Source organism: Hoplias malabaricus, chromosome 2, assembly GCF_029633855.1.
Source record: "Hoplias malabaricus isolate fHopMal1 chromosome 2, fHopMal1.hap1, whole genome shotgun sequence".
Taxonomy (NCBI): domain Eukaryota; kingdom Metazoa; phylum Chordata; class Actinopteri; order Characiformes; family Erythrinidae; genus Hoplias; species Hoplias malabaricus.
Window position 1 is genome coordinate 54,382,661 of NC_089801.1, and position 27,885 is coordinate 54,410,545.

At 39.0% G+C, this 27,885-nt stretch overlaps 1 protein-coding gene across 3 annotated transcripts in view; it reads right to left on the minus strand.

Moving 5' to 3' along the window:
* Positions 1-27,885, minus strand: part of LOC136686734 (fibroblast growth factor 14-like) — a 116,879-nt gene that overhangs the window by 14,612 nt on the left and 74,382 nt on the right. For 2 of the 3 annotated variants that reach the window (XM_066660683.1, XM_066660682.1), the window contains exons 2-3: positions 16,040-16,150; positions 14,433-14,536 (exon numbers count right to left, since the gene is read on the minus strand). In XM_066660683.1, coding sequence (XP_066516780.1) covers positions 14,433-14,536; positions 16,040-16,150 — 215 coding nt within the window. The remainder of the gene's footprint in view (positions 1-14,432; positions 14,537-16,039; positions 16,151-27,885) is intronic. The other variant, XM_066660684.1, reaches the window with a different exon arrangement.

Here is a 27,885-nt window from a genome sequence, read left to right on the forward strand (position 1 = left end):
GACCTCTGAGGAAACCAAAAAAAGGAGCGGAAATGAAATAAATAAGAGCCTTGACAGAAGTCAAGTCTTCCTTAGGCGGCATTTGGAAGTAATTGCAGCAATTTGTCATTCCCTACAGTGAAGCCAACAAAGCACAACAGGAGACCTGGAGGAAGCAGTGCAGAGCCTTGCCTTGCCTCACCAGGCACCACCAAGAAACAGAAACTGGAGGCTTACGTTGTGCAGGACCACCTCATTAAGCCAAAAGAGCAATCGCCCGTCCACCTGGTGCAATCCATCCAGCTAATCCGGACAGTGAATTAGTAGATCAGTGAGCAGGGACAGCATCTGCCCTACAGACTCAAGATACATTCCTTTTAGTCATATTACCTGGACCCTCAGACCCACCATGTAGTAGCATAGCAGGAAACATCTCTCAAAGAGGTTTTTTTTTGTACACTGGATAGAATTATTATTGAATTGGGAAAGACGCAAACAAGGCATTAAGGACATGGGACCCACACAGCATATTATTCAACACAGTGGTGCAGCAGGTAGTGTCACAGTCACACAGCTCCAGGGACCTCCGGGTCCTACTCCGGGTGACTATCTGTAAGGTGTTTGGTGTGTTCTCCCTGTGTTCATGTGGGTTTTCTCCGGGTGCTCCGGTTTCCTCCCATGGTCGAAAAACACATGTTGGTAGGTGGATTGGCGACTCAAAAGTGTCCATAGGTGAGTGTGTGAGTGGCGCCCCCTGTGAAGGACTGCTGCCCCCTCCAGGGTGTGTTCCTGCCTTCCGTCCAATGATTCCGGGTAGGCTCTGGACCCACCACAACACTAAATTGCGGTTACAGACTATTACAGACTACAGAATGAATATTGTTCAACAAAAAAAATAATTAAATAATTTGAAAATAGCAAGTGTAAAAATGTATTTCATTATGAGTTCCATCAAGAAGAAGAGCTGCAAAGCATGTGCAATCAATTTGTTCTGTTCATGGTATAATATTTTATCAAAACGTACACACGAGTTTCATGACAATTTCAATGTTAACAACTGTAGCGTATTAAGACTTATATATATATATATATATATATATATATATATATATATATTTTTTTTTTTTTAAATAAAATGAGAATTGTTATTTTTAGTACTGTTCAACTGTTACACTAAAATGACAAAAAAGAGGGAGAATGTTTGAATTTTGAATTACAATTATATGTTACACAGTATATGTTGCTTTAGAATTTACTCGCACTACCTAATAAAGTACTTATGTAGGTTATCTGAAGATACTCTATGTTAAGAATTATATTCACATTCAGCAGGTCTAACTCATGAAAAGGAAAATTTCTGGATTAGTCCCTGGATAAATGTTTAAAGACAATGAAAGGATAAATGAATGAATGTATGTTATGACTCATTATGACTCTTAGATATTTTATGATCGTTAAGTAGGCTCCCATCCACTGGTGGCACTGTTTCAGTAAATAAACACTTTGCTTAACTCCTCCAAAAGTTACATAGTGCCGTTTCCACAGTGCTGAGCTTTGCTAGATCAGTGAAGCATTACAATGATTTTGAAGCTGTAATTTTAAGGAAAAAATACCAGTGGTTCCAGAATACCAGTGGTTAATTACAACTGCTTAAATGCATTTATACATGCTTATGGCAGATATGACATGGCTTTATTTAAAATATCTTCATATGAATTCTTTTAGGAATCAATATGAATAGAGGAGTACATTCATAGATGTTTTTCACTGCAGGCAGCTAGGCAGACGCTATAGACGTTTATGATTTGACATGATACTGACATGGCATCAGCTGAAATTTTAATACTCACATTTTGGACAAAATTTCTTACTTCAACTGAAAAAAATATTACAAAATGAAAACATCCTGTTGTCTCCGGTGACAGCTAAATTTTCTCAGAGTGAATGTGATGTGCACGTATTTCTGTGTATATCACACTCCCCTGCAACACCTCCTGCTGAACGTAAACATGAATAAAGTGTGTGGCTTTTGGCAGAGACAGCCCTCCACAGAAGCCTGGCTTTGATCCAGTTTTACCTGCGAGAGAAAGCTCTCCAGTTGTGTTCATTAAGACCCTTCTATGTCTCTGAACGGCCAGAGAAGTGGTGATCTATTTTTAGCCTCTTGAGGTCCACTTGACCTTGTCACTCACCCTGGATAAAAAGCCAGTGCCCTCCCTTCCAGCATGTGGTCACATCAGTGCGGAAGCGTGGGCATGAGGCTAGAACTGAAACAATCAGAAACTGAAATAAAGACCTTCGCCTTCTGCTCCAACTCTTCTCAAAGCTTAATAGAGCTGGGGCAGAAGGCCGTGTTGCTCATGTACCTCTGAGACAAATAGGGGTTATGTAAGGAAGCCTCCACTGTTTTAAGCGAGTTTGCTGTTTGTGAAGAAACCTTAAGCAAATATTACTGTGAAATTTTGGGACACTGTTGGAAACGCTGTGATTAAAAGATCTTCTGAATGGATCTGACCAGAGGCGATTGCTCTAAGACTGCAAGGGAAGCTCAGCTTCCCCTAAAATGTCAAAAAATAAGTGATCAAATATATACTGTTGTGTGTACATGTCACTGAATAAATATGCACTACAACGCGCTCAACTTTTGTTCAGAATCAGCTTCTTATCACTTTCCTCTCAATCATTCCCGCACTTCACAGTGATTTAAACAGTGTGGACGCTGAGCGTCCTCTTAGCGGCATTTTCTTTGTTAAAAAAGACTAGCGACAAATCGAGCTTCTATTTCTGGTGGGTTTTTTTGTAGCTGCTTGTGTTTGGAGACTGGCTTCTATCACACTTTCTGACTTCTATCTCAGTTTCTGTCCAGCGGGTGCTGCTGAGCCCCTCCACCGTCACAAAGCACTCACAGACGGACACACTTCACATGGGCCAAGGCCATTTAAGCAGCCTAGCTCTGCTGGCCATTGAGAGGACACTAGTCAAGTCCCTGGAAAAGACGCCTTGTTGGTACGACAGGGTCACAGATCATTTTCTTTAAATGAACGGAGGGTAGAATTTACGTATAAATAAACCGACACATTTTATGATGTAGGTGGAAATTGAGCTTCCCCTCCTTGAAAGATCAGCATCCGCCACTGGATCTGACGATTGTGAGCCGGTTGGAAAAGTATTTTGAAGTGAACTTGGTGAAGGACACATTGTCCAACAAGTAAAACAGTGGTGTTAAAGTTCAGTTGTGTTCCCTATGGGTACATTAAATTCTCTTCTCCAGAAGGTGAGGAGAATATTTGTAATCTTTCAATATAGAACTGTGTAAAAAATAAGAACATAATGAAAGTTTTGGAGCTAAAACGGGGCGTATGAAATCAACACAATTTTACACATAGACAGTTTTTCTAAAAGTCAGGTGAATTAAATTCAAGGCACCTCATAGCACTAAATAAATGAGTAAGGTTGTAACTCACTCATTCACTGTCTTAAAAATGTATTCAGTCAGTAAGGACGGTGTGAAGTCATGATGCAAGGAGACTGGATACAACTGCGGAAGTTTTTTAATGACCAATGAATACAGAAATAGGAGAAATAAGCCAATGTCTAAAGGAATGTGACACAAGAAAGAGTAAATACAATAACTAATACGAAACACTAGGGCACATGGCGGGAAAATTAAACACAGAACGCATGTAAACCAAGATAGAGGACATTTATGCATTCATTGATTCACTCACATTCACTCATATTTAACAAGAAATGCCATATAATGTTTTGCATTAGTGATAATTTTTTTCTGTATTTGTCTCTGAAGATACTTTATTTAGATGTGAATCACCACATAGAGCTGACTTGTAACTCACTCACATTGTAACCGTTTATCAAGTTCAGGATTGTGGTGGTTCTGAAGCCTACCTCGTACCAAATTCATTCACACACATACAAAGTCATATTTATTCTCTAATAAGAGCGAAATTCATTGCATCAGTTTAATTACACTATGTTCAGTCATTCATATCTGTAATCACCAGGTCCAGAGCGTACCTGGAATTTTTGAATTTCTGGTTCCTTTATTCATTTTACTAAGAATCGTCTCCGATTTTCTCTAAAATCTTCAACTCAGCCTTTTCCCCCATTGTGTCACACGAGTTTGACCCAGTGTGCTAGTTGGCTATGACCTTAATGTGATCTCAATTTGATATTTTTAAAAGGAAACGTGTAAATTACAGGGCTTTTCTGCAAGTGCCTTGCAAATCCTTTGTCATTTTCAGCTCCCAGGCTAGTCCTCTGCTTCCCAAACCCATGCAATATTCACTGCTTCCTCAATACTGACAATAGGAGAGTGTCATTTTTACAACTGAGCAGGTTTGTAATTAACACATAGAGAATCATTTCACACTTCACCATCTGCTGCGTACAAAGCACCACTGAGTGCTGGAGGAAGAGTCTGAACATGGCTCACACAACTGAAAAATCCCCACTGCTCCATATCCATTTGGAGTGTGGAGTCAGTATAACACCACAATGCACACTCCATAGTAACAGATGCAGAAGACAGAAAAAAAACCTGATATGACGGTGTTAATGAGACCTGGCATTAATTAACTCTGAGCCACTTTAAATGGAGAGCAAGCAAATCATCAAATTATCAGCTTACCCAGAAAGTACTGATCCACTAACGAAGACGATGCATCATCTACAATATTATATAAAATTATATTATGAATTCAAATCTTCAAGCTCTACCTGTCAAATAAAACTAAAATAGCAGTTGTTGAATCTACAGAATAATAATAATGTTGCAGTCACACAGCTCCAGGGGCCTGGAGGTTGTGGGTTCGATTCCCGCTCCGGGTGACAGTCTGTGAGGAGTTGGTGTGTTCTCCTCCGTGTGGGTTTCTTCCGGGTGCTCCGGTTTCCTCCCACAGTCCAAAAACACACGTTGCAGGTGGATTGCCGACTCGAAAGTGTCCGTAGGTGTGAATGTGTGTGTGTCTGTGTTGCCCTCCAGGGTGTATTCCCGCCTTGCGCGCAATGATTCCAGGTAGGCTCTGGACCCCCCGCGACCCTAAATTGGATAAGCGGTTACAGATAATGGATGGATGTCATGCCCTTGTCCTGTCTCTGTTTTCCCTGCCATGTGCTCACTTAGCACATGGCCCTTTGTTATTGTCCATGTCTCCGCCCATGTCCAGCCTTTGTTCCTCCTCATCATCAGTGTCCTCATCAGTGTCTGTAATCTGTCCCCCTCGTTATCTGTCTCAGGTGTCTCTTGTCTATGTAACGTATTTAAGTTCCCTTGTCTTGCTTCCTGTTTGTCGGTTATTTGTTTCATTTGCCATGTCATGTTGTTTAGTCCTCTAGTCTGTCTGTCCTGTTTGCTTTAGCTCTCCGTGTTTAGGATTTAGGATTTTTTGCACTTTAATGTGTATGCACTGTTTTATGTTGCACTAGCTTTGTACTAGTTGCACTTTAATGTTGTGTATTGTTTTATGTTCTGTCTTTTGCACTTTAATGTATGTGCACTGTTTTATGTTGCACTAGCTTTGTACTAGCTGCACTTTAATGTTGTGCATTGTTTTATGTTCTATGTCTTTTGCATTTTAATGTGTGTGCATTGTTTTATGTTTGCACTAGCTTTGCACTAGTTGCAATTTAATGTTGTGTATTGTCTTATGTAGCACCTTGGTCCTGGAGGAACGCTATTTTGTTTCACTGTGTACCGTAAACACTGTATACTGCTGAAATGACAAACTTCTTGAACTTGAACTTGATTAATCTGTCTGTCTCTGCTGTTTCTCGTTTCAACTGTCATTGTCGTTTTGCTCCCTTCAGTCTGTCTGTATCTCTAGTTTGTTTGTATTCCTCTTTAGTCTGTTTAGCTCTCTGTCCTGTGTTAGTCTGTTTAGCTCTCTAGTCTCTGTCCCATTAGCCCTGTTTAGCTCGCCGTGTCCAAGTTTAGTCTGCTTAGCTCCCTTTGTCCATGTCTCTGTTAGCTCCCCGTTTGTTGTCTTTCTGTCGAAGTCTCTCTGTTTGGTTATATCTTGTTTAAATAAAAAGTATACTGTGTTTTAGCAAGTGCGTCTGCCTCCGTCAGTCTGCTCTGCAAACCTGACAAAAAAAAATCAGGTTCTAACAAATCACTAAGCATGTCTGTGATTTTCTAACACTATCCAACTTTATAATAACTTTACCAAAAACTAAATTATTGTTGCGGTTCACTGGATTTATGTGCACTTTTAATTGATTTTACAGTTATTGTGTGTTTTCAAGGGCAAGAACATAATCGCCAATTATATACAATTTATTAAATACATACTAATAAGATCGTACATACATAATAATTTAATTATATAGCTGTGTATTAATGCATTTAGATCCAAAACAGTAATAGTATAGCATACTTTTTCTTGCACTGTGTCCTCAGCTGACTCTACTTTCACATTATATGTAAACAGTTATTCCAGGCCATGCTGGCACAGGAACTGACTCTCTCTCCGTAATGAGAAAAAGACTGAGCTGCCCACGGAAAAAAAGAGATCAAAAAAAAAAAAACACCTTCCTGAAAGAGATAGGGACATCACTATCTCTTTAATGTCATTATATCATTTTAATAGAGCACCTAGGGGAGGGGGAGGGAGGGAGGGAGGGGTTGCTGGTTGTCCTTCTGGCCTTCTAGTTGTCCCAAAGGATTTTTAAACAGGTTAGCTGGATATGAATGGACACAGGAGGGTTGGGATTCTGTATTTCTCAGGGTCTGCTAAGGGAGAAATTACTGGGGAGGGATTGCTGGGAATGGTATTTTATATAGAACATCTTTTACGAATGGCTAAAGATTTTATAATGGAAAGCCTGTTGTAAATAGTAATAAAAAAATATATAAAATATATAAGAAGAATAAAGGTTCTATTCAAAAGGGGAACTGCTAAGGGTTTCTGTGGAAGTGTATAATTCTACAAATAACAGTGGAGAATGGAGGAGGTTTTTGGTGGAGTGATGCACATGACTAGTTTATACCTTGCATACCCATCCACCAATTATCATCCCTCACTAAACTCACTGTTTACCCACATTTCTACAGCAACAACAAACAGAAATCACAGTGAAAACAATCTGTTGGTGCAGATGCTGACACGCACTCTCTGTATACAATAAACACAGAACGTTTTTTGTGTGTTTGTTTTTGTGTGTATCACTCTGTATTGCTTGTATTTTAGATAGCGCTGTATGTCATGGAAACATCAATCAGCAGATTTTTCTAAAGTGATTGATATTGACTCATTTTTCTCATCTGTAAATACTTGCATGAACATGGTGTGAGGGGTTAATCCTATATTTCATCCATTCACTTGTTGTGTGTTTTTTAAAAGCTTTGAAAATTGTTCTATATGGCAGAAATTGTGGGTGTACGTTGTGGGGCTGCTACAGAGGGAGAGCTACTGTAAGTGGTGTGGTTGCTGGCGTCGTCTTTATAGAACCATTTATTTTCCTACACTCTTTAAAACAAGAAAAAAATAAATCTAAGCAAGCCTAGTTTTGCTGGACCACCATTCGCCATATAGCCATTGGCGCAGAGGTGTTTCTGGCATTTCAAAAACAGGAAAGCCTCAAATACAAACCCTTGTCATTGGAAGGTCTGGAGAAGCTTTGGTGCTTCATTTCAATGTCTTTATTTGCATGTGAGGGCAGCACACTGGTGCAGCAGGTAGTGTCACAGTCACACAGCTCCAGGAACCTGGAGGTTGTGGGTTCGAGTCCCCCTCCAGGTGACTGTCTGTGAGGAGTTTGGTGTGTTCTCCCTGTGTCTGCCTCTGGGTGTTCTGGTTTCCTCCTATGGTCCAAAAACAGGTGAACTGGCAACTCAAAATTGTGAGTGTGTGTATTGACCCCGCAAACGACTGGCACCCCCTCCAGGGTGTGTTCCTGCCTTGCGCCCAATGATTCCAGGTAGGCTCTGGACCCACCACTGAAGCTCAACACACCCACGGATGAAGCCATGGTTCGCTCTGAAGAACCTACTCTTCATTAGTTCCAGCTGGGAACCAGTTTATGTCGATGGAAACGAAATGGAACCATTCTGGTTCCTCATTGGTTGAAAAGTGCTATGTGAAATATGGCTGAACAAACAACAGATGGTGTAGTAGCACCACCTTATGTTATCTCTGTGAAATATGTCTGAACTAACAGCAGAAGGTGAAAAAACCTTCCTACTCTCACATGCGCATTTCAACATTAGGATACAGTCAATCAGTAAGGGAAGATGCCTATTTTAGTTTCGGCAAAAAGAGGGTTCTTGTTGTGTTTTCATCGCCTTTACTAAAAACCCTTAAAAACCTTATTTTTATGAGTATAGAACCCTAAAAAAAACAAAACCTTGAAAGATTTCATTTCATTCCAGGTTTAACTGTATGTGAACTGGCTCAGGAGAGTTTGGGTTCTAAAGGGCTTTGAATGAAACTCTAGTCCAGCTTGTGGAGGACAAAAGGTGAGCTTTTCCTCCATCTCTCCCCATGACAGAGGGGTGCACTTCTCACCTGCATCAAAGAGGATGGCTCAGCGTGTGTGCGTGAGAAGGAGTTTCCCGTTCAATTATTCAGCAGGAGCTTAACAAGTAACAAGGTCTCGGGAGAAGCCAATAGGCCATGCGCTGGGCTCCGAGCAACCTCTGAGCAACCAGTACTGTACACACTTGGCCAAGAAGGTTCTGTGTACATTGCTCTTAAAATGGTTCTTAAAGGGTTCTTGAGAGAATTCAGTGTTTGGTAAAGAATGCAGAATTTTACATTGGAAGGCATGCATGGTTCTCCTCTACAACTGCTGGCACTACATAAAACCATTTAGGACCATATACAAGATTGTAGCATTATAAACAAATACAAATAATATACAAGTAAATAAGTGTAAATATACAAGTAAATAAAGGACTATTTAATGGAACACTAGGTAAGATTTGGTATTGTTGCTCATGGACTCCCCCTACAGTTTAATAGTGTAAAAGGGAGGTGAAATCCTACAGGCCTCTAAAAGTTACATAGAGCAGTTTCTGCAGTGCTGAGCCCAGAGTAACAACGACAGAGGCTCCATATTCCCTATTGCAGGTCAGTGAAGCTTCATAATAATTTTTAAAGTACAAATACTACCTGATGTTAAGGAATATTCTTCACCGATTCACAATTCATCATTATGTCTCTTCTACTAAACACATTGCCTCCAGCGTCAGAAGCATGAGGGCAAGCTACCACTTCTTTTCAAACTGCTGCTAACACAACGCAATGCCAGAGGAGAATGCAAACTATACAGATCTGTCACATCAGTTGACAGGTACTAACAGTGAGCAGAGAGATGGTGGATAAGGAGGACCATCCTACTACACACATGGAAGGGAGCCATTGTACCCACCCAGAGAGCCAGGCAAACTCTAAGACTCCCATCCTCAGATAACTGAGATATACCTGATGGGAGGGCCAATGCTTAGACCACTGCGTCAACAGGAATTGCCTGAGGAATTTTCTTTTAAACAGGTTCCACTAGTCAAGAACCAATCTTTGGTTCATTCTGAGTGTTCTCAAATCTGACCTGGACCTCTGTATATGGAGATTCTGTGACTTCTAGTAGACACTATTTTAGTGCTATGAAGAGCAATTTATTTATTTATTATTTATATATATATATATTTAAATACCATAAACCACCATTTTGTTAAGCAGTGAATCATTTTATTATTATTATTGTTCTATGTCTGGATTATTATGATTCAACATTTTTCACAAGAATGTTTTTCTATCTGTAAAGAACCCTTTAAAGTTCTTTTTTATAGCACCTAGACAGAGAACAGCAAGCCTCCTGTTTCTCTCAGACCTGAAGGTGGGAGTTTTGGGCCGGTTTGTGCAGGAATGGAGGGCTAAACGTTGTGAACTCTGTGGGGTAAGTGTGTAGTGTCAGAGTCTGTAATAATTGATATTCTCCTCAGGTCCCAGGCACTCATGCCGCCATGAAGCTTCCTCCCGAGACACAACGGGAAGGTTTCGCTGCAAACAGGGGAGAATTTAATGGGATTCCACAGCTTTTCCTTCCTCAGGACTTTCTCTTATCCACTCCCTCTTTTGTTGGCTTTTTTATCAAGAGGAAAATGGAACGCAGCGCAGCACGCTCTTATCCATAGCTCGTGTGCTGAGATAATTCGGCTTGGATTTAATTGGTTCGAAGGAAGGGCATGAAACTCAAACATAATGAGGCCAGTAATTAGGTACACACTGATGCATATCACCCATCTTTAAATGAAACAAATGGGAACAACTGACAGCACCACAAAGAGTGATGTGCGCTCTTTAAATCAAAGGTTCTTAAACACATTCCAAAGTGGATTTATGGTTAAGGTGGAAATTCAGAGCTTTTGGGAGTTATTTGAACTTGAAGAACTAGTCACTGAAGGGTTTAGGAAACCAAAACTGGTTCTCTTAGTACAAAGGGTTCTTTGTAATGAATTCACAATCCGTGCTTTAAGGATTTCTATGTGTGAGTGAGAGGAACCTTTTCATAGCTAAAATAACCTAAAAGTGGTAAATATTCGTCACTGATATCAGCATTATTCCTAGAACATTTAAAGATTTTAAAAAGTCTTTTACACTCAAAGTTCTCATTTACAGAAATAGCTCTTTAGAGAAGATATTTACAGCCATTGTTCCTTCATATAGAGGTATTTTTCTACATTCTGAAAACAGTATTCTATGATATCAAAAAAGATTCTTTGATTTCATCCCCCAACAATTTCTGTAGGTTTACACTACAGTAGTGTGCATTTTTAAATTACAGTATGTTATTGTATTTTGCTGTGACTTCTGGAAGCTCACATCTAATCACCTTATAGCAAGTTCCTGTTGAAAATAATTACCCCTAAACTCCTTCTCAGGGTTTCCCGCTGTGCTTTAAAGTTAGGTCGGCCACCTTGACAACGTCAGTCCATCCCTTCCTCCCACCCCCATTGTAAGCACTCAAGATATCCTTTCAAGTTCCAAAGTACTTTCTGTATTTAATGCGTTAACCCTCAGTTTTCAGTCACAAACACGCGTTTTCAAATATAATCAAGCGTTTAAGGCGAGCTGTATGTCATCTCTGAGTTTCCCCTCCGCTGTGTGTACAATGTTTTGAATAATTGATTTGAATTTGCACTCGATTCGTAAACTGATTCACTCAGTGAGTCGACTCAAACCATCGTGTAAGTTCCTCAAAGCGTCCAAACATCACGCAGAGCACATAACTCACGAAATATCATTGGATTTTTATAAACAATCACTCCTCGGTTAACCACCTTGATTTCACAATATTAACACGTAACATGCAAGATTTTACCAATGAAAATATAATGTAAAATCAAAGTCAGAATGCTTTAGAAATAATAAAAAAGTGAGTAACTTAGCTGCCAGTAAAAATAAATGTCAAATGTTACAATGATATTTAAACAGAAACAATACTATAAGGTGCTTTCCACAATACAAAAATGTAGTTGTGTAAAAATAAAATTGCAACAAAGGGTTTTGAGCAATGCTGTAGAAGAACCACTTTTGGTTCCATAAAGAATCATGTTATTCTAGAAATGTCTGAGTGTGAAGAACCTTTAAAAAGTTTTAAAAACCTTCACTCGTTCTTAAAGCTTTTATTATTATTATTATTATTATTATTATTATTAATTTATTTATTTATTGCCAATTTAAATGTTATTAGCAAAAATGTCTCTAGTGGGAACCAAAATGGTTCTTTTATGGCATCGTTCAAAAAATACTTTTTAGTGTATAATAATAGCATTCATTAAAGAATCAGTGCAGAGGCTCTTTTGAAGATGTATGAAATGTATGAAAATGTGTTTGAGGTTCTTTTGGATTATGCTGGAAGGTTGTATTTTAAAAAAAAACATAGTTTTTTGAAAGGAAAGTATGACTTGTCTTTGTGATGGGTCTTCAAGGGTCTTTAAGGAAACAACAGTGGGTCTTCTATACACTGAAAAGTGTTCTCAATATTAGAACTGTTTTTTTTTCTGCACACTTCAATTGTTCCACAATGTTTTTTTTTAATAATGCCATAATGTAATGCCATAGAAGAACAAACAAAAATCAAAAAAGAATATTACATATTCAAGTTGTTTTATATGTGATGAGAATAGTTATGTTTATGAATAGTTCCCAATAGGGCTGTGCCATTGTATCGTTCACAATAATATCATCATAATTTTTAAAATGACAAATATATATATATATATATATATATATATATATATATATATATATATATATATATATATATATATAATTATATTACTGATATTCAGACCTGTATACGTAATGACGTCATGCAGTTACTCATAATACAGCATACGTTCTTTACAGGATGTCATTTAGCCACAGTGAAGTACAATGGAACGTGGCTCTCAGGTGGAGGAATTTGCTCCAAAAAAGTGGTGATGCCTGTGGAGGTTACAATATATCAGATGTACAATAAATCATGGTATTATGGTAGAAATGAAAGAAGCCTTTAATATTATTAATATATATTAAATATATTTAATTTAATACAATTCCTTTTAATAAAACATAGATTGTGTTGCAATAGTCTCTTTTTGAAATTAATACAAGTATTTTTCTGTGTCATATCGCCAATAAAATTTTTATCACCAAAATACCCTGAAATATTGTGATATTATTGTAGGGCCATATCGCCCACCCCTAGTTCCCAAAAATATACTTGCCGCCAGACTCCCATAGAGGATCTGCACTGGTAGTATTTGAAGTGGGTGAACAAGATTTATCCACAGATGATCAGGAAATCATCCATCCTTCTCTTGTCTATCAATCCATCCATCCATCCATCCAGTGCTATTGTATATGTATATGGTACATCCATCTGCATCCATGAGTCAGTGATCAACCTGTATAGATTAAACACTAATCCTCTTTAAAAGTATCCCTTTAATATGATCTGTGTGTGTGTGTGTGTGTGTGAGTGTGTGTGTACAGTAATCCTTCTACAGCCCAGAAAGTTAATGTAGACTTGTACAAAGATGTAGAAAGAGAGTGATGTCATGTGTAGATGGGACAGAGAGATTGCTTGCAAATGCTCTGATGTGAAAGAGTGGTCAGAGGAGCACCATTCACTTCCATTCCTCTCAGATAAGATCTGCTCAGATGTGTGCAGATGTCTCAATGTGTGTGTGGGGGTGGGTGGTTGCTGATGTGTGTGCGTGCTATCTGTCATGTTTCCTGCAACCGCTGCTCACTGCCATCAGTTTCAGCCCAAAGCGGAGTGTGTAGCTCAGTGAATGTAATAATTATATTGATATTATGATTCCATTACAAAAATAACAAACACATATTTATATACAGTGTAGCTACATGTGCAAAATCTTATTTTGACATTCTATTCATTGCAGTTTACAGTGCTCTGTTTGACATTTTTCTTCAGGTACATAACATACAGTTTGTGAGGATTTGAGGAAACAGCGCCACAAGTGGACTGGAGCTTGCTTCACTGTTGTAGAATAAGGATGAATGATGATTAGTTATAATACAGACATGTATATTTGAGGTGCTTTTGTCATATTTGTAATATCTTTTAGAGATCTTCTTGACAGGAAAGCAATTGTATTTATAGAACTGTGCTGTCAAAGGAATCGCTCAATTACTCAGAGTAGGCTCTGGACTCACATCGACACTGAACTCTTTTCTGTCATGTTCTGTTTTGTTTCACCATTTGAAAACATCAGCTCACCTTCACATAGTCTACACTGATGATGATGATTAGACAAGTAGAAACTGTCCAAAATCAACTGAAATCTCAACAGATACATTTTCCCCAAGTTTTTCTGAAGACATCAAATCAACATTACGTATAGTGTATTTCAAATAATGTTAGCATATATGTTTAATAATTAGTTAATTATATCCATTTATATACTTTTACATGAAATAAGACAGTATGCACTTGTCATTATCTGTTACACAATCTTAGTTAATCTGACAGTTCAGTTTATTCACTCATTCATTCATTGTCTTTAACCGCTTATCCAGTTAAGAGTCTTGATATGAAATGGTATTTAATTTGTAACAGATTAGAACAGCATAGTACAATATAGTTTTCTGTTTAGCATAGTGTAGTGGTAATTACCTCAGAGTATTCTATGCAGAACAGGGTTCAAATACCTGCCTAGGTAAACAACCTATTCTACACCAATAGGGCAAGTTCTTAGGCAGGACTTCTAACACTATATTAAACTGCCTCTGTGACATGTTAAGAATTTTAAGTCGCTCTGGAAAATTACTTACAAATGCCTTTAATATTGATGTAAATACAAGGAGCCATTTCAGAAGTGACCAAGTCTCGCAGGAAAAAAAGGCACATCCCAGAGCTAATCTGAAGCTGAGCGCTGGCCTGAACACAACACAAGCAAAGAGATAAAAGAGTGTGTGACTCACGGATGTGTAGAGATGCCCCTCTCCATTCATGGCAATGTATAACCCCGTCTTCACCGACTGGATGGCGACGACTCGAAGGCCCACTGGGATGAGGTTGAACAATGCTGGAAAATGACAAAAAAAATGAAGCCTTTTACTGCCATTGCCTTTATTTTTCTATGCACCACCATATACATACTATATATGTCAGAAACAATTCCTTACAGTGCACTATCTGCACCCTAGGTCTTACACAGTTTTATCTTCAATTTAGATATGACCAAGCTAGGGGAGGTATTGGTCAGCCACGTGAGTCCTTCCACTGAGGCAAATAAAGCCAGATACGCCAATTGTGAACATTGTCTAACAGACACTGTGCTGAGTGATACAGAATCTTCTAGAACTTTGTATCTCTAATTTCTTCTTCATTTGCATCTTTCTACATTGGTGGTTCTCAAACATTATTAAGTGTACCACTGGTACTCGAAGCATCATGAAGTAAATAAGAACTTGTTTTTAATGACTTAAATTAAATTCTAAAAAAACCCAAAATACAAAATAAAAGTCAGTGTTACGGTGGCCTATTGTGTACATGTGTTGTGTGTATATGTACGTGAATTATTAAAAGTGCTTTGCACACTGCTTTGTACAGAATGGACAGATAGACCTTTAAGTTAAACCTTGTTCCATAGACTTTCATACTTTTTTCCAGGGGTGATATCTAACGCTCTTGTGGCTGTAATTGGGACATGGCTAAACTGCTGTAGACAGTCCGGACCAAAGAGGTATGAAAGTGTGTCCTTCAGGGTCCCTCTGGTTTGAAGGAGTTGAATGAGGACACTTCCGTCAGTAAAACAGCTGTTTTTTCTTTTTTATCTAACCGGACTCTAGAAGTGCAGCTGTGAGATAAAATGGACTGCGGGGACTCCTCCAGAGCAGTCAAGGCTAAGTGAGTATCCACATCCGACACTGAGACTGTCAGGCTTGGTCTGACTTCATATATTTACACCTTCGATTTCACCTCAAAATACAGTGGGATCTAAGTATCTTACACCTCACTATTCCCCAGTCAGCCATAACATTAAAATGACCTCCTGCATTCTACACTGACTATGCAGGTGTATGTTGTAGTTGTACAAATGCAAACTGAATTCCATTTTTGCTCTGCATAATTTGTTTACTCCTTTTCTTCAGTGATCAAGAACCCTACAGGACCCCTACAGAGCAGGTAGGATTTGGGTGGTGGATCATTCTCAGCGCTGCAGTGACACTGACGTGGAGAGTGTGTGTTGTGCTGGTACAAGTGGATCAGTCACAGCAGTGCTATTGGAGTTTGCAAATACTTTAGTGTCACACACATTTTCTAGTGTAAAGCTCTGTGTATACACACACATACACACATTATTGTCTGTACCGAACTGTGACTTTTGTGCACTGTTTCACCCCTAATATATTTACAAATTATTTGGAACTAGACTCAGCCAATCAGATTTGAGAATCTGTTTAACAATATAGAGTACATAGATGAGATGACCTGCTGACCCACATCAAAATGGAGCATGTAGTAATTTGAGACACTGATATTCATTTGAGACACATGGTATTATTCAGAAAAGAACTGGACTCACAGGAATTAGTGCTGTCATCTTTGGTCCCGTCCAAACATCCATCTGGGCTCATCTGCAAGTAGTAACCCTGCCTGCAATATAACCTGGTCACAATGCCCTTGAGCTGGGGATCTGAGAGAGAGTGAGAAACAAAGAGAGAAAGAGAGAGAGATAAATGCGTGTGCCCAAATATCATACAATATCAGTCAGACATGGGAAGATTTAGAGTCGTGTCACAGTGCAGCCTCCTGTTGCCATTCCACTCAAAAGACCATCATATATCACCTACTGCAGTATTTATTATCAATCTATCTAAACTGCACTTCAATAAGTGGGAGGCAATATTGCCCCGAAGGCCTGCAATGTGGTGGTCTTAGGAACAACCTGAGCACTTTGGTATTTCATCTTGTTCGGAGACAACAGGGGCCCTGGGAACATGAAAGTACGGACGAAAAACATGTAGGTCGAGCCAAAGGCTGTGGACAGGGTGATGGCTAAGGTTAAGGTTCCTTTGCTGATCTCTCGCATGTTATAGTTCAGAGCATAATGGCATAAGGAAAAGAGCAAGCTGCTGTCACTATTGATTTATACACTGTATGTGGTCAGCTTCTGTCCTTCTGGCACAGCAAGACAAGAAACATCAACTAAACCAAACGGGGAGAACATTCTAGGTTCTCTCAGCACTTACAGATACTGAGGGGCCATGGTGTGCAAGTGTTGGAAGAATCTAGAACATTCTCTCCCATTCCTTGGAATATGCTTTCCCATTCACAGTGTTCTAGAACATTCTGTCTCATTTATATTTTTATAGAATGTTTAGAAAGTAATGTATAGACAGTTTAGTCCCTTTTACCAAATTCTGTCAATTCTTCTAGAACAGGGGTATTTAATTAAAATTCATTAAGGTCCAGTTACACTGTAAACCCTAATGTTCAAAGTAATTAACATTAAGTTTCACTCAATTATGTTCAACAATTTCTTCTTTTTGAGTTAATTTATGTCCTGTTTTTGGTTTTAAGTAAAAATAGCTGGATGTGAGAGATTTAACTGAACTTAAATGTTATAAGTTTATGCAGCATTACGTCTGAAGTCACAGATATAGAACCAGCCCCGCAATTTTCAGCTGAAAAGGCGGATTGTCTGGGGTTCACTGCTGTTATTGAACGTGGACAGGTTCGTGTGTTTATTTCAGTGGTGGTGCAACAGATCAGACTCCTGGGGTCGTGTGTTCGGGCCTGCATCGGGTCATTCCCCTTGAGGAGTTGGTGTATTCCCCCACAGTGCAAAAACATATGTTGGTAGGTGGACTGGCCATGCAGGAGTGTCCATAAGTGTGAGTGTGTGAGTGCCCTGTGATGGACTGGCACCTTGGTTACAGACAATGTATTAATTTATGGTTAAATTAGTTAATAGTACTTAATGGTATTGAGTACCAGAAATTTATATATTTTTGTTGTATTAAGCATTAATTGATGTTAACACTTAAATGTGTATGTATACTTCTGACATTAATAGTTTGAGTTCTGCTAACTTATTCAGGTTTACAATGTAGTAAAAATTTCTCAAGCCAAGATCCAGAGCATAATGTATAACTTGCATTATGATCAGTGCCATGTCCTGCATACTGAAGTAGCCTTGTAGTTATAGCAATATTTTATGTAGATAACAACTGAATGTAATATCTGATTACACTTTCAATTACTTTATAACATATTTCAACAAGATTTATAAATAATTATAAAAAGCAAGTACTCTAAATTCATTCTTATTTTTCTCATTTCAAGTAAAATGTACAAATAAAAGAATGATGTTGAAAAAAAATGCATATATAAATAACCTGCCTAATGACTTGTAGTTGCAGTTGACTTTACTGCTTTTCCATAACCAGCAATCTGATCTCTGCTCTTTTATAAGTGTGTGTCACTTATTTGAGTCACAGTGCTCATCTTAATGCACAGATCTGATTGACTGTGTAGCCTCACATGTAATATGCAGAAATGCATGTGATTAGTCTGTGAGTTTCCTGGACCGCTAAACCTGAACCGTAATGACTAGAAGAGTCAAGCCACTTAAAACAAACCCTCTGTTCAAAATTTAACAGCTATTAATAGTTTATGAGTTACAGGGCCAAGTCTGGATAGGACAGCGTCTGACCGCAGTCCACCTATTCATATTCTCAAAGGTTCTAACCATTTCAAACCCTTCTAAAATGTTTTGTCTCATTTGCACTCTTCGATAAATGTCTGTCCCATTTATACTATTCTATCTGTGCCATTATTCTTTCCCATTCACACTGTTCTATAACGTTCTGACTCACTCGATTTCTTTTGGAATGTTCATTGCCATATACTCTGATTAAGCATGTTGTCTCATACAATTTTTTATCACACTCACACTCTTCTAGAATGTTCTTTTCCATTCACACTTTTATAGAAATTGACACATTCACACTCTTATAGAATACACAAGAAATATGTGATTACAGGTGAATATAGGTGAGGGAATATATGGGACTGTACTATGCTTATCCATAGGGCATTATCAGAAACTAGCACTACTGCAGTAGTGGTACACCACTATGATAATGCTATGTGTTTGTGGGTAGCATTTGGGCCTATTTTACACTTTTTCTGAGAACCATACATTCCCTCGATAATGGAAAACATTAATGACATTGTGAGAATATTTGGTGGGGTCCACTGATGAAAAAAATTTTCCTCTGTCAGCCATGGGCAATTTATGGACACAGCTGGGTATGCATAGCTAAGCAGCACAGAGCCGTTGTCGATCCACAAGACTCCACAAAAATAGGAACACAAAGGTGTGCAATGTGTGTAAAGGCATTTACTTTTGCAGGCTGGAGGAAGTGTTTGTATGCCATAACCTGAATTCAAACCAGCTCTCTGGAACCAGGCTGCCCTCAGTAAACTCAGATCAATGACTTCAATGTCAATTCAGTAAGAAATATACATTTGTGAAGGTGGACCTTCTTAAGAATTAGGAAATGAAGAGAATGACTTTTCTCCACACATGCCACTTTGGAAGCCACTGGAAGGAAATTAAAATGTAAAAAAAGCTGTCTCTTTCAGTAATAATATCCGGTTGAGGTACAACAAAGAAGCTGGCAATGGTCCACAGCCCCTTTTCATCTGAGAAGCACCTAAAAATGTCAGCTGGCCCCAGCCCCTGTCATTCACAGTGATGCGTGGTGTATCTGATGACTGATGTCTCCGACACCACTCCAGCTTCAGACGGAGCGCTCCGTCCGCTGTCGTGACAACCGCCAGACAGCGAGCGACTTCTGTTTTCCAATTTCCTGGCCCTTTGATCCTAGAGTGTGAGGTGCTCAGAGTGAAGCGGAAGACAGGAGGGGGCAAAAGCTGTTGATGGGTGTTGAAGGGAAAGAAAAAGGGAAGGAAAAGGGCTATAATGCAAATCAAAGCAGGGTCTATGTAACACATTAAAGCAAGAAAAGAAACTATCTGCACCCCATATACATTAGGCGTTTAGGTATGACCAACTAAGGAGGGGTACAAAGACTACCATGAGCTTCATTCATTCATTCATTTTCTGAAACCACTTAATTCTGATCAGGGTGGCTGTGGGAGAAAAACCAAAGCAAATGGAGGAACCCCACACAGATAGGGGGGATACACCAGACTCATCAAACTGTCCAACCCACCTTGAACAAGCAAGGACAGTTTTAATCTCTGACTCACAGATGGTGGTGGCATCACCATAGTTCATAGTCACAGTCTAATGATGATCTTAGAGTGCATTTTAAGACATAGCCCATGTAGTGAATTTAAGCTCATGTTCAGCTGCTCCAGAGTGTCCCTTTAATTTCAAATCCTTTTTTTTGTCCACAGTGACTAAAGTCACCAAAAAAGAGTGTCCCAACGTATTGGACATTGATTATTTTCTGTTTCTCAGTCCCTATAATAACGTTCTATACAGTGGTTTTGTTTAGCCGGAGTAGGAAAGAGTGATTAGGGAATCATTTAGACCACAGGGGCAGTCTTCCCATCTCTTGAAGTAAAGCTACTTAAATGTGCATTAACTGCTCTCCCACTACAAATGGAATCAGCGATTTTCTATAAAGCCCCAAAGATCCACTTCAGAGCAGCAGACATGTCATTATTTTCAAAATTAAAAAGCTGTGCACTGAGCTTAGTCACAAAGAAAGGTAAAGGATTTAGACAAAAATCACTACAGAAATATTAATCTAAATATATGCAAGACAGTACCACTAATTAATGAAAGTGCTACAGAGATCATCATTACTGACCACACATATGAGACAATGTACAGAAGAAACACGGAAGTAATGGCTCTTATGTCCTTTTCTGTATGAGACTTCCTGTTGGCCAGAGTTAAATGCAGTGAGAAAGTATGCCACACAGAGAGAATCACTGAGTCTCAACCATATCCTCAGTTATTATACAGAGGGAGGAATACACAAAAAGTGGCCGGACATAACACACCCGGAGTGTTTTAACTATTTAATGTCGTCTTTTGGAGTGAGCAGGAGACGACTGCCCAGATCCCAGGGTCTCATCAGCCTCTCCACTGATTAACAGAAGTAAAATTAGACATTTAAATTAACAGACACATAATAAATACATATTAAATTAAAACGGGTATATAAACAATATTTATTTATTATGAAAAATTAAAGACAATATGATGGAGATGGAGTTTGTACGAAGAAAATATCTTGTTTGTGCCCATGATTATCCCGTTATTATCCGAAATGCATTTAAATTATTGTTCCTGAAAACCCGTAGACGCGGGCACGCTTTCTAAAACACACCCTTGTATATAAAAAAAATTTGAAATATTAATTCGGGATTTTAATCCGGGATATGTTTTAGACTACCGCTGAGTGTAGTGAAATATAATTCAGCCCGTGGTTTTCCTCAGAGGAGGAGTGAGTAATACACTGACATTGTCGATCTGGCTAGAAATTAAAGAGGACCTCCAGGATAGGAGTTCCAGCCTAAATTTGGGAAGTAACTGCAATTATTTGTGAAAAGTGAAACACAGTGCTGTTTCCACACTGAGTATTAGCAGTTTTAATAACTGGAAATGGCGAACCGGAGGTCTTCCAAAGAACGGGACACAGAAAATATGGTTGGTAATTAATTATAATCATACACAGGATAAGATGTAAATTATCTTATGGCAATCTGTTAGAGCTTCACAGAGAGCCCACCCCACTCTGCAGACACAAAAGTTCTGTTGTCACCCTTTGTTTAAATTCTACACCTACACACTACGATTGCTGTGGCCGTTTATGATCAAATCAGCAACCAGCTACCCTTAACAACTGGGGTTACTCATTGAGCCCAGTCCATGAGTACCCAAAGAGTACCCACTGCATCACTAACTTTTTCACAGGTGTCATCAGGAAGGCATGTCCTCTTGTCAGTGTTTTGCCAAATTAAGCCCAGGACACCTTTGGAAGGCTCAACAGTGGAGTTTAGTGCCCTAGATAAGATATTTTATAGAATGTCATCATTTCTGACCCCTTACATTACACAATTTGTGATCAGAATCATTACTCAACTATGTGCTCTTCAGTAGTACACAGTATGGGTCGGACCCACGCTACACTGAACACCTCATCTGATCACCTCAAGCCATTAGACTCACCCAAACCTTCAAACCTTCAAACCCATATGACCAAACAATCAGACCCTCAACCCAACCAACCCCTCAGACGTCTGGCACACTCAACTTAAGAAGCAATCAGCTAAGAAGCGGCGTTTCTAGGAGCATAAATAAATAATAAGTACAACAGCAACAATAAACAGTGGGCAGATATGGCAGGCAGGCACACAGACAGCAGACGATCTGGACAGACACTAGACAAACTGGACAGAGAGTCTGATGTTAGTTTTACAGAAGGCACCACCCTCCCAGTCAGTAGAACCACATGACAACACTGCATCATATTGCAGAATAACAATAAGCGAGTGTGAGAATACATTTCAAACAGAGGCTCTGAGAAGGGGCTTTTCACAACGTATCACAAACCCACCGGTCACAGCTGACCGAACAGTGGACAAAAATCAATTTCATTCCAATGTTATAGGAAGATTTCCACCATCTTCCCTTCTGCTGTAAGCTGATTTTCTCTCTGGATTACATGGTTGAGGGAATCCCTCTTTTCAAAGGAGGAGTTTCCCTGACTTTGAAACACACATAAAACACACACACACACACACACACACACACACACATACAAACACTCCGAAGCTGGAGATGCGAGTGACCCAGTTTCAGACTGTACAGGAACACTCCCCCCACCCTTCACTGGTGTATAATACAACAACTTCTCCTTCTGCTTCCCTCCTTTTCAGAGCTGCTGTAATGCTGCCACATGCTGAGACCTGCCCTTCCCAGTCCAGCTCCAGATCCAGCACGGAGACACCACATCGATGTCCACCGCATCCTAATGAATGCATTTCTGGACACACATTATTAATATTCTCTACAGTTCACTGAGTGGAACACAGCAATAAAAATGAAGGCGCCAAAAAGGATTCTTCTCTGGAGCAATGCCCAGTGTCATAGTCACATTACCTTCCCCAAAGAACCCTGAAGCAGCTGGTTCTTTAAAAAGCCATCTGGAGCTAGAACCTTTTGAAAATTTCAAGAACCTTCAGAGGCTGCAGTAAAGCCGCCTTTGCTTCCAGAGCCTGGTTTTTGTAATTTGTCATTTGAGTTTCATTCACTTCCTTAAAATAAAGTTCTTATACAAACACTAGTTAATATTTTTTACCTTACATTTACAGTTTCAGGATTATTGTGATGCTTTACTGACCTGTAATAGGTAGAATATAGCTTCTGTCATTGCTATGCTGGGCTCAGCACTATAGAAATGTGTTATGTAACTTCAGGAGGATTGTAGGAAACCACCCACTCTCACCCTCCCGCTTGATTTCAGGACAAGGCTGTAAAAATGAATTACACTGCAACTGTAGGGGGAGCCCAGGAGCAAAAATTAAAACTTATCTAGTGATCCTTTAAAGGAACAACATATTATATTTTTAAAATCATTATTGTAGTGAAAACAAAACACAGCGTCAAAAAAGAAAATTGAGCGAAAGTGGCCAAAAATATGATAAAAGGTGAAGATGAGAGCAGAAAAATAAACAAGAACGAAGGACATCTGAACAAATATGATGAGACAAACCCAGAGCTTCTGCTCCTCGCTCCTCACTCCTGGGCTCTTGTGCTGAACTGAAATGTGGCTCACTCTCATTTAAAGGAACAGATGCCGAAACCGATCATTCTGAAATAGGCTGTTTAGGCACAGGGAAAACAGTGCTGGTTTGCTTTATTCTTGTGGTATTTTGATCAAAGCCTGTCACAGATGTTACATTAAGATCCCAGAGAGCGGTTGACTTGTGGGAAAGGGGGCTCATCGGCCCGCTTTAACTAGATCTTTATGCCATTCCTGGCAATAAAGGACTTGCTATCAAAATAAATACTGACTTCTCTATATATTTCTGAATAATTACTTAATAGTGCCATCATTTGTTTAAATATTGATGTAATAAAATGAACTAAATACTCGCTGTCCAAATAAAAACATGTATCTCAATTTTTGTGGATTTGGTGGACACAATTTTAATGATGAATGAACCAGTAGTAATGCTTCAAAATTTACATTGACAGTAGTCTGGACCCCTAAAAGACAACACCCGGAGGTATGGTTTGGGATTTATGATGAGGTATGATTGGGAGCTGCAGTGACAATGACATGATGGTGTGTTAGTGTGTGTCATGCTGGTAGGAGTGGATCAGACACAGCAATGCTGCTAGAGTTTTTAAATCCCTCAGTCTCCCTGCTGGATTGAGAATTGTCCACCAAAAATAAAACAGCCGACAGCATCCTGTGTTCACTGATGAAACTAGAGTATGATCGACACAAATTGTGTAGCAACAGATGAGATACTGTCTCTGAGGGTGGACCAACAAAGTAGGTGTGTCTAACAGAGTGGACAAAGAGTGGTTGCAGATTTTAAAAATTTCGGCAGCACTGCTGTGTCTGATCCACGTGTTCCAGCACAAGAAGTGCACCTACATGGTCAGTGGGGCTGAAAAAAGGGACAGTGAGTATAAAAACAAGGTCAGTTCAAAGTCATGGCTGCTCGGTGTAGACATCTGCACTTTTAGACTCTTATATTCTTTATAGTCCTATATTAAGTTTGTTCCCATTTTTGTTCTCAAAATTCAGGGGAATCCTGAAACATCCTGATCGGACATTAGCTCTGTTGCTATGGAGAGATTCCTGAACCCTTAATGTAGCCCCGCAACTACTACACCACCCCCCTCCCCCCACCCCAACCCATCTGTTACTATGGATACATTCTTCCCAGGATTTCCCTCATCCAGACCGTTACCAAGGCGACCATATCAGGGATTCCCATTTCCTGTCCTCTATAAAGGAGACTTTTTTTTTCTTCCCTCCTCTTCTACAAAGGGTCCTGTCTGTTTCTATGGAGATGTTTTTTAGTTCTCCAGGGAAATCGCTTTTGTCTCTGCACTTCTTTTCCATCCACCTGAGTTGTGTGTGATTGGCTCTGGCGTTTAGGACAACAGAGAAGCGTTTGGTCCAGAGCGCTGTCTCCGAGCATGTAATGGCTGAAGATGAAGAGCAAACAGCCAGGGACGTGGTGTGAGAATAAAAGGACACTTTGCTTTCTCATCTCGCTGGAAATTATTCAGCGCTGGGCGTGAAATATCTCGTCTCGAGATGCCATGCAGCCAAACCTGAGTAATTGTGGAGTGCATTGGACTGGACTGATAGAAAAACTATGCTTTAGCTGTTTGCAGAAAGGCTGTTAAAGGACCCTTATTACAGAAAACCAGAATGTCCCCTGGTCTATTAATAACAATGTGGTGCGGGATTTAGACACAGTCAAAATTTCAAAACATGGCATTCATGTCCCAGTCCATGTGATCTATATAAAAATATGGCTGCAACAAAAAATATGCCTGTTTTGCAGGGTCAAGCATTCCCACCTATTCATCTTACAGCAGTACAGCTCCACCCACACCCACAGCAAGGTTACCCACTCCACTTACTTTGTAAATAAATAAATAAAATATATATAATATATATATCTCACAAATATATAAAAACCTGCAAACATACACACCTACTTACACACACTCCAACAAACATGCATACATACATTCATACATACAAACCAACACACAACAGGCCACATGATCTAAACAACAATGGAATGGAAATGGAGTCAAGACCAAGTGTGTGTGTGTGTGTGTGTGTGTGTGTGTGTGTGTGCATGGCTGGCAGGAGAAGAAGCATCACCTGGGACCAGCCGGTAACCATAGCAACTGACCACTCCCAGGTGCAACACTTGACAAATTTGGAGCCAGTGCAAAGAAAGGGAACTAAAATAAACAAAAGCACATGGACAAAGGAAGAAATAAGGCAGGGCAGGGGTAGACCATTACAATTATTACTGAGATATATCTGACGCATTATCAGCAGCGCGTTCATCAATATTCCACCGTGTTCGATGTTCATACCGTAACTTTAAATATCGTCTAACTTCTATCGATTCTATAGAATTGGTCATTACATTGCAGTTTAACTTGACATTGGGTTATTATTTAAGATGAAATACAGTTCTGGTTCAGAATGCTGTCTGGCACCTTCCTTTTTAAGGGTGTACTTAATTACCCAAACATATTAATTAAAAAGGCACTTACTTTGATCCTCCTAAAACTACTCTCTCATGTATAAGCCCACTTTTAAATCATTAACTCCTCTGGCTTTTGCCAAAGAGAGAGAGAGAGAGAGCGCTCCAAAATCCAGAGGCCGTCTGCCCTTCAGACGACCGCCAACGCTGCCAGAGGAAATGGCAAGATTTCAAAAACAAGAGCACTGTCAGACAGCATATGCGCAAAATGGCTACGATTTAAACAGAACTCCCGCTGCTCTGTGTGTGTGTGTGTGTGTGTGTGTGTGTGTGTGTGTGTGCATTTGGAGCTTGTGGAGATAAGAGACTGGATTAAAATCCTTGCAGCAGAACAGAGACAGAAAGACAGACAGACATGATATCAGAGATAGACATCACGCAAACATTTGCTGATTGAAGAGGTATGACTTTCAAATTACATATCACATATTTATAACACCTGAGTCATCAATATAACTAATACTGAGCTAATGTTGCTTATAAAAATACATATATATATAAATAAATCACAGAAAACATTTGCAGATTGAAACGACTTTCAAATGCTCTGCAATTTATTCATTTCCACAATTACAATAACTTAAGGGTCTGATTTATAATTGTGTAATTACACAAATAAGAGACGCATGCAACAATAGTGTATCTAATAGTTACTGTTAAAGATGGATTAGAATACGTAGAGATTAGAATAGAAGTCTTATGTAAATACACTTGTATCAACTTTGCTTTTTACTGCATGGTGTAATTACATAAGTGTCCTGATTGTTGCTACATAATTACATGTAATTATACAATTTGAAAATTAAAGATGACACATGTATAAATTGTCCTACTGCAAATGAGCTGTAAGAGTGAATGGATCACCTGTAATTACATGGTTGTTGCATGTTTTGTAAATGTGTGATTACAAACATATTAAGTCACAATATATCACTCACATATTAACATATAAATGCTTTTAAAAGATTTAAAGAAAACAAGTTATATTTAGTCTGGTGAACATGACACATCAAAACATTCCTGAAATGTGTCAGATTTTGCATTTTTAAAAAGAAATCTGAAAAAAAAAACAGTTGTTTTAATATTGCTATTCAAAATATATTTTGAGATTGAGATGAATGAACTACTCAGGACGATTGCTAGTGCTGCATACTCTGGTTTGAGCTGTCCAGTGTTTTTGAGCCACAAACAGTGAAAGCACTGTGACCTCTAACAGACCACAACGTCCTTGAAACACAAAAAAGGAAAGTGCTGCATGAATAGAAAGCTGGAGTTCAATGCCGTTATTAAAATATGAAATTAGCTGTCTGAAGTTGGGCTGATTGTTTGGCAGATTGGATCAAATGGATGTATAAACCATGTGTTCAGTTGTGTTTATAAATTAAATTGCAAATTTAAACAATGCCTTTCATCTTCAAGTGCTTCCATTATGATGTCGTAGTGTCTAGTAATTCAAATTAAATTTTGACAGACAAAACACAAAACAACCCTCACAATTCTCTTGTAAAGCTCTTCAATCTACTTCACACTGGATTTTAAAAAGGTAAACATAAATGTGAAAAATGTGAAACTATGCCTAAACACACATATATTTAGATGAAATGCAGAAAAGCAAAGTAAGAGCTGACAATATGGCAACTTCAAAGTAAAAACTCTAACGCATTGAAATTTTAAAATTTTAGGTTTTCTTTAGTTAAGTACCTTTCCAGAGTCACTAGTGATTCATTCCTAGAAGTGCTAGTGCTGACATCACTGAAATACAACTTCAGTTTGGATTCAGGATAAACTCATTCAACCTTAAAAATTCTCAGTCTGGTAACAGGCTCATTTCATCCTATTCTGTGAAGTGCAGTAAACCGGAGAAAGCGGTAACTTGTCAAATGGTTCAGATTAACAAAGACAGCCTTCATCAAACTTAAATCACAGAGTAAATCAGTCTCTGCCTGCTCCTGTGTTTCAGAGTGAAATGAACCTGGGCACTCTCACCATTTTCACCAGGTTTCACAGTGTTCTGTAGCATCATTATGAATGGACTGAGAGAGAGAGAGAGAGAGAGAGAGAGAGAGAGAGAGAGAGAGAGAGAGAGAGAGAAGGAACTATAAAGGGGATAGAACAACCAAGATG